Below are 14,452 nucleotides of genomic sequence, written 5' to 3'. Positions count from 1 at the left end.
CCGGTACCCGCCACTGTAAAAATACATCAAATTGTAAACAACATCGACACTATGAAGAAACTGCATCAATTAATGGGCAAAACAACCAGCTAGCATCATAATGACAGGATCAAATCCACACATAACAGTATTAACCTTAAATGTAAACAGGCTAAATGCCCCAATTAAAAGACACAGACTGGCAAGTTGGATAAAGAGTCAAGACCCATCAGTGTGCTGTGTTCAGGAGACCCAGCTCACATGCAAAGACACACATAGGCTCAAAATAAAGGGATGGAGGAATATTTACCAAGCAAATGGAAAGCAAAAAAAAAAAAGCAGGGGTTGCAATCCCAGGCTCTGATAAAACAGACTTTAAACCAACAAAGATCAAAAGAGACAAAGAAGGGCATTACATAATGGTAAAGGGATCAATGCAGCAAGAAGAACTAACTATCCTAAATATATATGCACCCAATACAAGAGCACCCAGATTCATAAAGCAAGTTCTTAGAGACCTACAAAGAGACTTAGACTCCCACACAATAATAATAGTGGGAGACGTTAACATCCCACTGTCAATATTAGACAGATCAACAAGACAGAAAATTAACAAGGGTATTCAGGACTTGAACTCAGCTCTGGACCAAGTGGACCTAATAGACATCTACAGAACTCTCCACCCCAAATCAGCAGAATATGCATTCTTCTCAGCACTACATCACACTTATTCTAAAGTTGACCACATAATTGGAAGTAAAACACTCCTCAGCAAATGCAAAAGAACAGAAATCACAACAAACAGTCTCTCAGACCACAGTGCAATCAAAACAGAACTCAGGATTAAGAAACACTCAAAACTGCACAACTACATGGAAACTGAACAACCTACTCCTGAATGACTACTGGGTAAAAAGAAATGAAGGCAGAAATAAAGATGTTCTTTGAAACCAATGAGAATGAAGACACAATGTACCAGAATCTCTGGGACACATTTAAAGCAGTGTGTAGAGGAAAATTTATAGCACTAAATACCCACAAGAGAAAGCAAGAAAGATCTAAAATTGACACCCTAACATTATAATTAAAAGAACTAGGGAAGCAAGAAAACCACAGGGCATGGGGCCAGGGTGGCAGCCCCCAGGGAGCCGGCAGAATGGCAGAGGGCAAGGCGGGTGGCACGGCCGGCCTCTTCACCAAGCAGGTGCAGAAGAAGTTCAGCAGGGCCCAGGAGAATGTGCTGCAGAAATCGGGGAAAACTGTAGAAACCAAAGATGAACAATTTGAACAAAGTGCTAACAACTTCTACCAACAACAGGCAGAAGGCCACAACTATACAAGGACCTGAAGAACTTCCTTAGTGCAGTAAAAGTGATGCATGAAAGCTCAAAAAGAGTGTCAGAAACCCTGCAGGAGATCTACAGCAGCGAGTGGGATGGTCATGAGGAGCTGAAGGCCATTGCAGAGAATAATGATCTCCTTTGGGAAGACTACGAGGAGAAACTTGCTGACCAGGCTGTGAGGACCATAGAAGACTACATCACCCAGTTCAGCGAAATTAAGGACAGAATTGCCAAGTGGGGTTGGAAACTCGTGGATTATGACAGTGCCCGACATCACCTGCAGGCAGTGCAGAATGCCAAGAAGAAAGATGAGGCCAAGACTGCCAAGGCAGAGGAAGAGTTCAACAAAGCCCAGACTGTGTTTGAAGATCTGAACCAACATATGCAAATCAACAGACTACTAGAGGAGTTGCCTATTCTTTATGATAGTCATATTGGCTGCTATGTGACCATCTTCCAAAACATTTCCAACTTGACGGATGTCTTCTACAGGGAAATAAGCAAGCTGAACCACAATCTCTCCGAGGTGATGAGCAAACTGGAGAAGCAACATTCCAGTAAAGTCTTTGTGGTGAAGGGACTATCAAGCAGCAGCGGGCGCTCTTTAGTCATTTCTCCCCCAGTTCGAACATCTACAGTCTCCAGTCCTCTTACCTCACCTACTAGTCCCTCTACACTTTCCTAGAAGAGTAAGAGTCAATCTGTCTCAGCAACTGAAGATCTGGCACCTGAGGCAGCCCAGGGGGAAGACAATTCTGAGATCAAGGAGCTCTTAGAAGATGAGGAAATAGAGAAGGAAGAATCTGAAGCAAGCTCCTCTGAGGAAGAAGAGCCTCTACCAACCTGCAACGGCCCCTCTCAGGCCCAGCCCTCTCCTATCATTGAGAGTGCCAAGTCCCAGGAGGAAGTTTTCCCCAGCTCCCCTGCTCTATCACCAGGTGGAGCCCTAAGCCCTTCAGGACACCCTTCATCATCTGCCGCAGAAGTAGTCCTCCGAACCCGCACCGCAGGTGAAGGATCTGAACAACCAAAGAAGAGAGCCTCTATCCAGAGGACCTCAGCACCCCCTAGTAGGCCTCCTCCACCCAGAGCCACTGCAAGCCCCAGGCCTTCCTCAGGGAACACACCCTCCAGCCCTCCAGCCTCTGGAGGGGGTTCACCCACCAGCCCTAGGGCCTCCTTGGGGACTGGGACTCCAAGTCCTAGGACCTCCCTAGAGGTCTCTCCTAATCCAGAACCACCAGAGAAGCCAGTAAGAACTCCTGAGGCCAAAGAAAATGAAAACATCCACAATCAGAACCTCGAAGAACTCTGTACTTCCCCCACCTTAATGACATCTCAGATTGCTTCAGAGCCTGGAGAGGCAAAGATGGAAGACAAGGAAAAGGATAATAAGCTTGTCTCAGCTGACTCCTCGGACGGCCAAGACCAGCTGAAAGTCTCCACAGTACCAGACAAGAGCAACCTCACAGCACCTGAACCTCAGGAAGAGGTATCTACCAGTGAAAATGCACAACTCTGAAGAGAAACTGCCAGGACTCCCCAAGTCCCACACCTCCCCAGAGAAGCTCTTCAACCAGAGGGTATAGGTCAGAGGGATATCAGAGCCAGCATCCATCCCTGGGTTCTCAGTAAGAATGATGGTGCTGTCTAAAGACCTGGCATTAATGGAGGTGGAGGAGCAGCCTTATGGGAGGGATGGAGGGAGGCAGGCTGGGGAGAAGAGAACATTAGACTCAGGGAATATTTAATTCAGGTTTTAGCATTATTAGAATAAGACTTTATACATTAACTAAAGTGGAGCTATAATCACTATAAAAAGCAAAAGTATCTATAGACACAGACACTTGTCTACACAGAGACATAACCACACATACTCAGAGGACAGTGAACAAATCTGCCTTTGACTTATGACCCATTTTGCAAGACTTAAAGCCAGAAGAACACGTTTTCAGATTGTTAAATAAAGTCTGATTCTGACAAAAAAAAAAAAAAAAACAGAACTAGAAAAGCAACAGCAAACAAATTCAAAATCTAGCAGAAGACAAATAACTAAGATCAGAACAGAACTGAAGGAGATAGAGATAGGAAAAACCCTTCAAAAAATCAATGAATCCAGGACCTGGCTTTTTGAAAAGATCAACAAAATAGATAGACTGCTAGCCAGACTAACAAAGAAGAAAAGAGAGAAGAATCAAATAGATGCAATAAAAAATGATATAGGGGATATTACCACTGATCCCACAGACATACAAAGTACCATCAGAGAATACTATAAACACCTCTATGCAAATAAACTAGAAAATCTAGAAGAAATTGATAAATTCCTGGACACATACACCCTCCCAAGTCTAATCCAGGAAGAAATCAAACCCCTGAATAAACCAATAACAAGTTCTGAAATTGATGCAGTAATTAATACCCAACCAACCAAGAAAAGTCCATGAACAGATGGATTCACAGCCGAATTCTACCAGAGGTACAAAGAAGAGCTCATACCATTCCTTCTGAAACTATTCCAAACAATAAAAAAAGAGGGAATCCTCCCTAACTCATTTTATGAGGCTAGCATCATCCTGATACCAAAACCTGGCAGAGACACAACAAAAAAAGAAAATTTCAGGCCAATATCCCTGATGAACATCGATGCGAAAATCCTCAATAAAATACGGCAAACCGAATCCAGCAGCACATCAAAAATCTTATCCACCATGATCAAGTCGACTTCATCCCTGGGATGCCAGGCTGGTTCAACATATGCAAATCAATAAACATAATCCATCACATAAACAGAATCAATCACAAAAACCACAGAATATCTCAATAGATGCAGAAAAGGCCTTCAACAAAATTCAACACTCCTTCATGCTAAAAACCCTCAATAAACTGGGTATCAATGGAACGTATCTCAAAATAATAAGAGCTATTTATGACAAACCCACAGCCAATATGACTGAAAGGGCAAAAACTGGAAGCATTCCTTTTGAAAACGAGCACAAGGATGCCCACTCTCGCCACTCCTATTCAACACAGTATTGGAAGTTCTGGCCAAGGCAATCGGGCAAGAGAAAGAAATAAAGGGTATTCAAATAGGAAGAGAGGAAGTCAAATGGTCTCTGTTTGCAGATGACATGATTGTATATTTAGAAAACCCCATCGTCTCGGCCCAAAATCTCCTTAAGCAACTTCAGCAAAGTCTCAGGATACAAAATCAATGTGCAAAAATCACAAGCATTCCTATACACCAATAATAGACAGAGAGCCAAATCACGAGTGAACTCCCATTCATAGTTGCTACAAAGAGAATAAAATACCTAGGATGTGAAGGACCTCTTCAAGGAGAACTACAAATCACTGCTCAAGGAAATCAGAGAGGACACAAACAAATGGAAAAACATTCCATGCTCACAAATAGGAAGAATCAATATCGTGAAAATGGCCATACTGCCCAAAGTAATTTATAAATTCAATGCCATCCCCATCAAGCTACCACTGATTTTCTTCACAGAATTGGAAAAAACTACTTTAAACTTCATATGGAACCAAAAAAGACCCCACATAGCCAAGACAACCCTGGACAAGAAGAACAAAGCTGGAGGCATCACACTACCTGACTTCAAACTTTACTACAAGGCTACAGTAACCAAAACAGCATGGTACTGGTACCAAAACAGATATATAGACCAATGGAACAGAACACAGGCCTCAGAAATACCACCACACATCTACAACCATCTGGTCTTTGACAAACCTGACACAAACAAGCAATGGGGAAAAGATTCCCTGTTTAATAAATGCTGTTGGGAAAACTGGCTAGCCATATGCAGAAAACTGAAACTGGACCCCTTCCTTACACCTTATACGAAAATCAACTCAAGAGGATCAAAGACTTAAACATAAGACCTAGGACCATAAAAATCCTAGAATGGGCAATACCATTCAGGACATAGGCATGGGCAAAGCCTTCATGTCTCAAACACCAAAAGCAATGGCAACAAAAGCCAAAATTGACAAATGGGATCTAATTAAACTAAAGAGCTTCTGCACAGCAAAAGAAACTATCATCAGAGTGAACAGGCAACCTACAGAATGGGAGAAAAATTTCACAATCTATCCAACTGACCAAAGGCTAATATCCAGAATCTACAAAGAACTTAAACATATTTACAAGAAAAAAAACAACCTCATCAAAAAGTGGGCAAAGGATATGAACCGACACTTCTCAAAAGAAGACATTTATACAGCCAACAGACATATGAAAAAATGCTCATCATCACTGGTCAACAGAGAAATGGAAATCAAAACCACAATGAGATACCATCTCACGCCAGTTAGAATGGCGATCATTAAAAAGTCAGGAAACAACAGATGCTAGAGAGGGTGTGGAAAAATAGGAATGCTTTTACACTGTTGGTGGGAGTATAAACTAGTTCAACCATTGTGGAAGACAGTGTGGCGATTCCTCAAGGATCTAGAACTAGATATATCATTTGACCCAGCAATCCCATTACTGGGTATATATCCAAAGGATTATAAATCATTCTACTGTAAAGACACATGCACACGTATGTTTATTGCAGCACTATTCACAATAGCAAAGACTGGGAACCAACCCAAATGTCCATCAATATTAGACTGGATAAAGAAAATGTGGCACATATATACCATGGAATACTATGCAGCCATAAAAAAGGATGAGTTCATGTCCTTTGCAGGGACATGGATGAAGCTGGAAACCATCATTCTCAGCAAACTATCACGAGATCAGATAACCAAACACTGCATGTCCTCACTCGTAAGTGGGAGTTGAACAATGAGAACACATGGACACAGGGAGGGGAACATCACACACCAGCGCCTGTTGGGGGGTGGGGGGTTAGGGGAGGGATAGCATTAGAAGAAATACCTAATGTAGGTGATGGGTTGACGGGTGCAGCAAACCACCGTGGCACGTGTATACCTATGTTACAAAACTGCACGTTCTGCACATGTACCCCAGAACTTAAAGTATAATTTAAAAACAAAAAGTAGTTGGCTGTCCATTTGGGAAGATGCAAATTCCTACCTCATAAAGGGCACAAAAACAAATTCCAGGTGGATTAAAGATTTAAACATTAAAACAAACATATAAAAGTAATAGCAAAAAATAAGAAAACATTTACATTTGGGGATGGGGATAGAAAAAGAGGCCTTGCCTAGTATGACACTAAGGTCCAACAAAAATGTCTAAAAAAAAAAAATAGACACCAAAAAGAAAAAGAAAAATCAAATAATAAACCTCAGAAGAAACATCTGAGATATATATATGATAGTCAAAGAAAACATTGTTAATTTAAAAAACAGGCCGGGCACGGTGGCTCACGCCTGTAATCCTAGCAATTTAGGACGCCAAGGCGGGCGGATCACCTGAGGTCAAGAGTTCGAGACCAGCCTGGCAAACATGGTGAAACCCCGTCTCTACCAAAAATACAAAAATTAGCCAGGCATGGTGGCACACACCTGTACTCCCAGCTGCTTGGGTGGCTGAGGAGGAGAATCTCTGGAACCCAGGAGGTGGAGGTTGCAGTGTGCCGAGACCGCACCACTGCATTCCAGCCTGGGCAACAAGAGGGAGACTCCATCTCAAAAAAAAAAAAAGAAAGAAAGAAAAGAAAGAACAGGCTGGGCATGGTGACTCATGCCTGTAATCCCAGCATTCTGGGAGGGCAAGGCAGATGAATCTCTTGAGTCCAGGAGTTCAAGACCAGCCTGGGCCACATGGTGAAACCCAGTCTCTACAAAAAATACAAAAATTAGCCAAGCATGGTAGCTTGTGCCTTTATTCCCAGCTGCTCAGGAGACTGAGGTAGGAGGACAGCTTGATTCTGAGAAGTCAAGGCTGCAGTGAGCCAAGATTGCACCACTGCACTCCAGCTCATGTGACCAGTGAGACCCTGCCTAAAAATAAAAAGAACAAAATTAGCAGAGCATAGCGGCACGTGTTTATACTCCCAGCTACTCAGGAGGGGAAGGCAGGAAGATCACTTGAGACCAAGAGTTCGAGGCTGCAGTCAGCTATGATCCCACCACTGCACTCTAGCCTGGAACACAGAGTAAGACTCGGTCTAAAAAAAAAAAAAAAAAAAAAAAAAAAAAAAATCTCAGAAAAATGTACATAAAATGCACAAAAATGAAAAGACAAATATAAATTAGATTATTCCAGTGGTTCTTTTATGAGATGGTAAAAATAGACAGGCTTTTACTCTAGTTTTTTCTTTTTTTTTTTTGGAGACAAGGTCTCACTCTATTGCCTAGGCTGGAGTGCAGCGTTGTTATCATGACTCACTGCAGCCTTGACTTCTCAGGCTCAAACATTTTCTCCCAATTCAGCCTCCCAAGTAGCTGGGACCACAGGTGTGCACCACCATGTCCAGCTAATTTTTGTCATTTTTTGTAGAGATGGGGTTTTACCATGTTGCCCAGGCTGGTCTTGAACTCCTGGGCTAAGGTGGTTCTCCCACCTGAGCCTCCCAAACTGTTGGGATTACAGGCTTCAGCCACTGTGCCCAGCCTAAATTTTTACAGTGATCACATACTTAAAGAAAAAAATTATAAAAATGTTCCATTTTGAAGAACAATAAGTAAAAAAAAACAGTCCTTTATGAGAGAACTTCAATACTTAATAAGACGCATCTTGAATTAGTGAGTGCTTGAAAGTCTCCAGCTGACAAAAACACTTACAAACTCTCTAACCATCTAAGAAGTCAGATGACTAAAAAATTAGTGGCTCTTCCTTCTGGGAAGCTAACCTCTAAAAAGCAATGATAATTCAGGCAAAGTGGCTCACACAGGTAATCCCAGCACTTCGGGAGGCTGAGGGGGTCGGATCACTTAAGGTCAAGGGTTCGAGACCAGACTGATCAACATGGTGAAACTCTGTCTCTACTAAAAATACAAAATTAGCCAGGTGTGGTGGTGCACACTTGTAATCCCAGCTATTCAGGAGGCTGAGGCAGGAGAATCACTTTAACCCAGGAGGCAGAGGTTGCAGTGAGTCGAGATCGTGCTACTTCACTCACGCCTGGGCAAGACTGGGTAAGACTGGGTAAGACTCTGTCTCAAAAGACTGGGTAAGACTCTGTCTCAAAAATAAATAAATTAAAAAAAAAAGCAATGATAGTAGTATTCACCAGTCAAAGTACTGATGAGTCTAAAAGTATGTTGTGAAAGAAATTAACAACAGTGAAATGTCCCATTTCACCTTCCCAGGATCCTAGCTTCTCACCACTCTTTCTGCTGCATCCTCAAGATTTTATCAGACTATCAAGGGAAAGGTGGAAATGTCTGTGATATTTTATATTACCTGCCGTGGTTTTCATTCTCAGTTATTCTCTTTGGCACAAAAATAGAGAATGAGGCCGGACGCGGTGGCTCACGCTTGTAATCCCAGCACTTTGGGAGGCCGAGGCGGGTGGATCACGAGGTCAAGAGATCGAGACCACGGTGAAACCCCATCTCTACTAAAAATACAAAAAAAAAAAATTAGCCGGGCGTGGTGGCGGGCGCCTGTAGTCCCAGCTACTCGGAGAGGCTGAGGCAGGAGAATGGCGTGAACCCGGGAGGAGGAGCTTGCAGTGAGCCGACATTGCGCCACTGCACTCCAGCCTGGGCGACAGAGCGAGACTCCGTCTCAAAAAAAAAAAAAAAAAAAAAAATGGAGAATGAAAAAAATGGAGGAGGAGGAAGGAGAGATGGAGGAAGAAGAGGGTAAGACAGAAAAGCTTCTCATTCCAAAAAGTTTCAAAATAGATTTTGTGAACTCTCTGAAAACAGAGTATATGGGGACAAAAAGGTTTCAGACAACCAATGTCCATGGCATAAATTGGGAGAATGCCTAGGGTGGTCAGAGTTTCCCTACCTAGACTTGCTGGAATGTCCACATGTCAGAGAAAGACAGAATGAGAAGGAAGCACTCCAACTAGCTAGAGTCCTCTCTAGGAAGTGAGCGGTGACGGAGTGCGGTGATGAGAAAACTCCCAGTAAATTGGAGATCCAAGGGCTTGCTTCCCAAATGAAGTAAGGTCTAAAAGCTGCTCCCCACATGACAGCAGTGACACAGCACAACAGGAGAGTGCGACAGGAGGGCACGTTGTGACACAGCCTCTGGAGCCACCCGCAGCCTCAGAATGACATGTGGGAGCAGTGGGAATTTTTCTTCGCCTCCAAGAGGACCACAAAAGTGGCTGAAAGAGAACCAGAGCATCTAAAGGGACCTTGGGGTTCCAAGTAGAGTGTGTGACTGGTGATCAGAGACAGATAGAAAACAAACATTAGCTGCAGATGCCACCTTAGAGGGACGAAGGTCACTAATTGGAAGATCTTTCCCTCCACCAAGTTTCCCACACTCAGAGATGCCACCCCATGGGGAAAGAAGGAAAGGGTGAAATCCTGAGTTAAGTGAGGAAACCTGGCATTGACTAGAGTATGCCTTGGCTATCAGGCATAATACAGCATACAGGAAACATACAGGAAGGAAAGAAAGCACAAGGGACAGTATGCAATTGGAGGGGAGGATTAAAGGCTTAGAATGACTGCTGTGCTGAAAGCTCACCAGGGAGAAGGGGCTCAAAAAAGATGGATTTGTGGTGAGGTTTATTCGGCTTCTTTTTACTGTAAGCAAGACCCTGGGGTAAGCAAAAGCATTACCCCAGAGTTAACAAATTTCCTCTTCCCAGGTATAAGTAATGTGACCAGTGCTTTTAATCAGTCACCCTGCCTGTAACACAGACACACTTATCAAGCTGATAAGACCCACTGATTCGAGATTTCCTGTATATAGGAGGATACATGATTCAACAAGGCATTTTTCTCAGGAGCTACAGTGCAGACCAGTTTTGCTCCTTCCTTGTCAAATCCAATTTGAGTACCTGTGTTAAAGGAAACGGAATTGACTACCTGCCTTCACTCTCTGCCAGGCACCCAGAAGGATACTGAGTGTCATTCTTTAAGGTTACACCATTGGCTTCGGGCGCAGTGACACACCTGTAATCCCAGCACTTTGGGAGACCAAGGAGAGTGGATCACTTGAGGTCAAGAGTTCAAGACCAGTCTGGCCAACATGTTGAAACCCCGTCTCTATTGAAAATACAAAAATTAGGCGTGGTGGCACACACCTGTGGTCCCAGCTACTCAGGAGGCTGAGGTGGAAGGATCATTTCAACCCAGAAGGTGGAGGTTGCAGTGAGCCGTGATCATGCCACTGCACTCTAGCCCGGGAGACAGAGTGAGACCATGTCTCAAAAAAAAAAAAAAAAAGGTTATGCCATTGGGAGCAAGAAAGTAATATGTACTTATCACAAATTATTGCAATTGCATAACTACTGTATGCTAATATTTTTGCATAATTACTTCATTTAAACTTGACAATTACCCCCATTTTATGAACTAGGAAACTGACTCTCAGAAAGATTAAGTTACATAAACGCAGGGAGTACATGGGTAATGCCCATATATGAATCTAAGTTTGTCTGACTTCAAAGGCAAACTCTTTCCACTCTGCCACAATACCTTGGTGATGAAAATATATAAGGTCACACTTTAAAAAAATTATTGTGAAGGCACCCAAGGTCTAAGACAACAGAAGTCATGCTACCACTCCTTCCACTCTGCCCTCCTACCTACTCTCTCATACACCTTTTCTCTGCCACACTCATCCCCCAAACCCACCTGCCTTCTTTCAAGCCTTTACAGAAGCTATTCCCTCTGCTTTCTTTCCTCCCCACTTAGAGAACGCCAACCCATCCTCTAAGTCAGGGACTCTGAAAGCTTTGCTAGCTCTCCATCCCATCTTCTGCAGCTTTGTTCATCTTTCCCTGATAGCACACGCATATCACTTGAGACTGGCGTTCCTCCGCATGTGCCTCTGTAACCACTACTAGAATATGAACTCCTCAACTTCAAGGTCGGAGCCGACCTACTTGCATACCCAGGAATCTAAGGCATTTAGCGCACAGCCGGAGTTCAATAAATGCCTGGATTAATGAATTTATTTTCTTTAAAATCAAGGTCTACATTTCACATGCTCTAGACTGTGAATGAATCATAAGGAGGTAAACACTATGAAGTACACTGGCGCTCGACAAATGATTTTAAGGAGAAAGGCTGCCACCCAAAGCAGGTTTCTCCAGAGACCCCGCCCATGTCCGGTGAAACGCGCCGCTCGGGCTGGAGACGGCCCCGCCTCTCTCCCTGCCAATCAGTCCCTCTTCGCGCCTGCGCACGCACCGCCCTCTCCGGAAGCCCCGCCCCGGTCACCGCCCCGAGGCTTTCCCGGACGGTTAGGTCCAGAAGAGCCTTTCCTTCACTGGCCCGCCTGCTATGACGATCATCTACAGCTTCATTGCTAATGGCCGAGCGGTCCTAGCGGAGCTGACACTGACTGGAGGTTCTTACCAGGTACCTCTGGATCCATGCCACCGGCCCCACGGGTTCCGCCCCTCGAGGGTGGTGCCCCCCGAGTCCGCCTCTAAGGACGCGGCGCTGCGAGGTGGTCCGGAACCGGCTCGGAGGACACTAGCTCCCGCCCCCACGAGAGACCCCGCCCCCGCAAGAGGCCCCGCCCCCGCGAGAGGCTGGCGTCCGGGCGGCAGCCGCACGTGCGCCACCTAGGGGTCAGAGCTGGCGCTGCACGTGCTGGGTTTGGTGGCTATTTGAACCCAGGTCCAACTTTGACAGACCCTAAAATTTGTCTTTCTCCTGCGGAGAAATGACCTGCAGTTCAGCACACATTTATTGAACATATCTCTGTCACAAAATCCCAGAGTAAAGAATATCAGGGATTCAGCAGTGAACATGAGCCTGGCGTTGCCCCTTTATATCCAAGGGCTATAGACAATTGTCCTAGAGTATAAAAAGTATTTCAACGGAGGTAGGTTGCGGTTGTTCCTGTAGCTTTCAAGATGGGTGCTTCGCTTATAAACTTGTAAGAGTCCTAGCCTGGCACAGGAGAGGGAAATGAGAACTCCATGCAGAGAAAAGAGCATGGTGTGTCTGCGGATTCCCACGAACCTCAGTGTGGCTGGAACACAAGACTGAGGGTGTAGAGGCTGGAGATAAGGCCAGGAAAGTGGGCAGAAGACAGCAAATGAAGGGTCCTATATACAGCTGTTTTCTCATCCCAGAGAACCTGGCGAGCAACTAAGATTTATAAACAGAGGAATAGCAAGATCTGATTTACCTTCTGGTAAGTTTGGTCTGGTTACAATATGGAAGGTAGATTGGGAGGGTGACATCCATTTAGAATGGATGGTCCTGCACTAAGACAATGATGGTGCAAATGGAAAGAAGGGGCAGATCCTAAGGAGACTTTCTTTTTTTTTTTTTTTTTTGCGAGACGGAGTTTCACCCTTGTTGCTCAGGTTGGAGTGCAATGATGCAATCTCGGCTCACCGCAAACTCTGCCTCCCGGGTTCAAGCAATTCTCCTGTCTCAGCCTCCCAAGTAGCTGGGATTACAGGCATGCGCCACCACACCCAGCTAATTTTGTATTTTCAGTAGAGACGGGGTTTCTCCATGTTGGTCAGGCTGGTCTCAAACTCCTGACCTCAGGTGATCTGCCTGCCTCGGCCTCCCAAAGTGCTGGGATTACAGGCACGAGCCACCGAACCCGGCCCCTAAGGAGACTTTCTGAACTTCATTCTCAGGAGTTGATAACTGGTTGAATATGTCGGATGCTGGACAAGGTAATGCATAGGATGAGTCTCAGAATTTTTTCATAGGTGGCATTGAACTACAAAGAGAACATAGAAAGTGGAGAAAAACGGTGGGAGGGAATGTAGAGGAGAATAATAGAGTTTGGGACATGTTGAATCTTGTTGCCTGTTGAAAATGGCCAAATCTGTATGTGTATTTATTTTTCCACCTATTTCCAAAGGGTTTTAAGTCAGAAAAATGTCTAGTGGGTAATGAATATATTGCTCTAGCATTCAGAGAGTCAAGACTGACCGTTAAAAGGAGTAGAAATGGGTAAGACTGCCCAGGAAATGTATAGAAAGTGAGAAAAGAGGAGGACCAAAAGGCAGAACATGATTTAAGAAGAAAGTAGAGAGATGGGTCACCAAATGTGAGCTGTGGTGTCCTACAAGCCAAAAGAAGAAATTTACAAGAATTTCTTATATCCCCAGTAAGTTGAGCATGTCACCAATAAGTTCGTGTCTAGTCCAGTCAACACCTTAAGCAAGAACTAAAAGGTATTCATTAGACTCTACAATGGGAAGATGATTGGTGATTGTACTGTAAGCAGTTGGGGAGAAGAGCAGAGGCAGAAGCCCAGTAGCTTTAGGCCAAGTGAGTGAGAGATAGGAAAGTAGGGAGAATGAGGTTAGACTGTTCCTTCAAAAATTTAGAAAGGGAATGAGATGCAGTGAAAGCTAGATGCAGCATGATCCAGGAAGGCACCTCATTTTTTTCTGATATAAGGAAAACTTTCACATGTATGTTAAGCTAATGGAAAGAAAAGGTCGAAGATATTAGAGACGAGGGGGCTATTGGTGGAGTAAGGCTTGAAGGGGCACAAAAGGATGGAATCCAATTTGGCAGTAGAGATGTGAGCCTCAGATTAGGGGAATACCCTCTTTCTCTTCAGGAAAGGAGAATGTGAATATAGACATATGATTCAGTCTAATCCTGGGACTCTCTTCTTTACCAATCCCTTACATGCTGTATTCCTTAAGGTTCTCGTTGTAGTCCTCTTTTAACTTGACACACTCATTCACATCCGTAGACACCTTTCCTCTGATTACAGCCAAACCCACTTCCAAAGTTATCTCTCTCCTGAGTTAGATTGCCTAATAGAACATGTCATGTCCAGAACTAAATTAATTGTCTTTCCTAACAGATTCCTCCGTGCATACAGTCATGCACTGCCTAATGATGATTTGGTCAATGACAGGCCATATATATGACAGTGGTCCTATAAGATTATAATACCACATTTTTACTGTACCTGTTCTATGTTTATGACATTTACATACACGAATACCATTATGTTCAAACTGCCTACAATATTCAGTGCGGTAACATACTGTCCACGTTTGTAGCCTAGGAGCAATAGGCAATACCATATAGCTTAGGTGTGTAGTAGGCTAGACCAT

The 14,452-nt window shown here is 44.1% G+C and overlaps 1 protein-coding gene and 1 long non-coding RNA gene across 2 annotated transcripts in view; one reads left to right on the top strand and one right to left on the bottom strand.

The window, feature by feature from the left end:
* The window catches only part of LOC134731521 (uncharacterized), a 41,326-nt gene extending 29,451 nt beyond the window's left edge, over window positions 1-11,875 (bottom strand). Inside the window, exon 1 of the long non-coding RNA XR_010113845.1 lies at window positions 11,754-11,875. This is a non-coding gene — a long non-coding RNA (uncharacterized lncRNA). The remainder of the gene's footprint in view (window positions 1-11,753) is intronic.
* Window positions 1,136-3,261, top strand: LOC129492181 (bridging integrator 2-like). The gene is given in 2 exon segments (XM_055297171.2): window positions 1,136-1,307; window positions 1,310-3,261. Coding segments are annotated over 2 exon segments (1,707 nt in total). The 3' UTR covers window positions 2,845-3,261.
* Window positions 11,876-14,452: the final 2,577 nt, after the last annotated feature.

The sequence above is a fragment of the Symphalangus syndactylus genome, chromosome 10 (assembly GCF_028878055.3).
Source record: "Symphalangus syndactylus isolate Jambi chromosome 10, NHGRI_mSymSyn1-v2.1_pri, whole genome shotgun sequence".
Taxonomy (NCBI): Eukaryota; Metazoa; Chordata; class Mammalia; order Primates; family Hylobatidae; genus Symphalangus; species Symphalangus syndactylus.
The sequence above is the reverse complement of the archived record's forward strand: the minus strand, read 5'-3'. Positions and strand labels throughout refer to the sequence as shown.